The following is a 2,388-nucleotide window of genomic DNA, read 5'->3' on the forward strand; positions in this document are numbered from 1 at the left end:
TGTCCATTGTAGAGGTAGCCCACTCATGACATCCATTGTTGGAATGTCAAATGTTGAAGTGTTCAGGATTTAAATGTCTTGTGTTGAGGTGTCTGGTCTGGAGGTGGCCAAGACGTTTGGCTTCCACTGTTGAGATGTCCAGTGTTGAGGTGTCCATTGTTGATGTGTTTAGTGTTGAAATGGCCCAGTCAGGCATCCATTGTTAAGATATCCAGTGTTGAGATGACCAGTATTGATCAAGTCTTGAGGTGGTCCAGTAATTAGACGACCCACTGTTAAGGTGTCCACTGTTGAGATATCCAGTGTTGAGGTGTTATGCTGAGGTAGCTGTCAAAACAGTCACTGTTGAGATGTTCAGTGCTGAGGTGTTCATTATTGGGGTCTTCAGTCTTGAGTTGGTCCAGTCAATTATACAACCCATCATTAAGATGTCCACTGTTGAGTTGTCCAGTGTTCATCAGAGGTGTGTGTTGTTGAAATGTCTGGTCTTGAGGTGGCCCAGTCATTAGGTATCTACTGTTGAGAAATCCAATGGAAAGCAGTTTGTTATTGAGATCTCCAGTCGTGAGGTGGTCCAGTCATTAGGCGACCCACTGTTGAGATGTCTAGTGCTGAGGTGACAGGTGGTACCATAGTATGTGTGGGTTATAAAGGCACAATTATACTGTACATCAGGTAAATATTATGATCCATTTACCTTCTTTTCTATGTGATTATATTGTTATGATTGTTCTTGCAGCCTGAACATCTGACTTTTCTGAGATGAAATCAGAAAATCAAACCAAAGTATCAGAATTTGTGTTCCTTGGGTTATCATATCCACCTGGTGTCCATCTCCCATTGTTCGTGCTGTTTCTCTTCATCTATCTGACATCTGTGACTGGAAATCTCTTGATTGCCATCTTGATCTACATTGACCATAGTCTCCACACTCCCATGTACTTGTTCCTGAGTAATCTTGCAGGGTTGGACATCCTCTACTCTTCTGTCACTTCCCCCAGGATGCTCTATGATTTCTTCTCTGAATCCAGAACCATTGCTGTCCATTTCTGCATCACTCAGTTCTTCTTCTTTTTCTTCTTCAAAAGTATTGAGCTCTATTTGTTGGCAGTAATGTCCTATGATAGGTACATAGCCATCTGCCACCCGCTGCATTACATCCAGATAATGCATCCTAAGACTTGTGCTCTAATGGTCTCCGCTGCCTGGACTGTCGGCTTCCTCACATCATTAATACACACATTGTGCATCAAGATGCTGGACTTCTGCGGACCCAATATCATTAAAAGCTTCTTTTGTGATCTCCCTCAGTTATTTCTGCTCTCGTGTACTGATACGTTTATCAATGTTTTAGTGATGTTCCTGGTTGGTATAATAATGGGATCTGGCGCCTTCAGCATGACCTTGGTGCCATACATCCGGATTTTTTAAACAATAATAAGAATTCAGTCCAGGAATGGAAAGTTGAAAGCCTTCTCCACTTGTACATCCCATCTAACCGTGGTCTTCATCTTCTATGGAACGCTAATCTCCACTTACCTTCGTCCAAGTCCAACTTCTAACTCCTCAGAAGACCGTCTGGTGTCTGTCATGTACACGCTGGTGACTCCATTGACTAATCCTTTGATTTATAGTCTCAGGAGCAAAGACCTGAAGGCTGCGCTCTGGAGATCTCTTCATAGTGTTGGTGTGAAATGAATGGACATGAGACAGATATAATGAGACTGCTAAACATTAAACTGTAATCTGCTAATAATCCGGGAGACATTCAATATGACCACCATGAGAGCTCTCCTTCAGGTTGTCACCAAGCTTTTCAATCCTCCTAAATAACTCATTACCCTGGTTGTATAAAAATTGATACCCAAACAATAGAACTAAAGCTCCATCTCATGGTAAGAAAAATCTTTATTGAATAAATATTATCACAGATATTGACACATATAAAAACAGCAGTAGACAGGCATATTTCAGTAAGGAAAAAACCCAAAGGGGACTGGGGGATCAATACACATGGGCATACAAAAATATTGTGGAACGCCACATAAAAGCCAAAAAGCAAGGAACCCTGGACAAAAATCCGATAGGAGCATAAATGTGGAATTCAAGAAACTAAGAAAAATACCCAAGGTAGACTGAGGGATCGGCGCGCTTACCTTGGGTATTTTTCTTACCTTTAGGAGACTGAGTGATCGGCGCACTTACCTTGGGTATTTTTCTTAGTTTCTTGAATTCCACATTGCCTATTTTTTGTCCAGGGTTCCTTGCTTTTTGGCTTTTATGTGGCGTTCCACAATATTTTTGTATGCCCATGTGTGTTGATCCCCCAGTCCCCTTTGGGTTTTTTCCTTACTGAAATATGCCTGTCTACTGCTGTTTTTATATGTG

The 2,388-nt window shown here is 41.6% G+C and overlaps 1 protein-coding gene across 1 annotated transcript; it reads left to right on the top strand.

Moving 5' to 3' along the window:
* Positions 1–762: 762 nt before the first annotated feature.
* Positions 763–1,698, top strand: LOC121007880 (olfactory receptor 1J2-like). Its single transcript, XM_040440151.1, is given in 1 exon segment — positions 763–1,698. A coding segment is annotated over 1 exon segment (936 nt).
* Positions 1,699–2,388: the final 690 nt, after the last annotated feature.

The sequence above is a fragment of the Bufo bufo genome, chromosome 7, assembly GCF_905171765.1.
Source record: "Bufo bufo chromosome 7, aBufBuf1.1, whole genome shotgun sequence".
In the NCBI taxonomy this organism is placed as follows: Eukaryota; Metazoa; Chordata; class Amphibia; order Anura; family Bufonidae; genus Bufo; species Bufo bufo.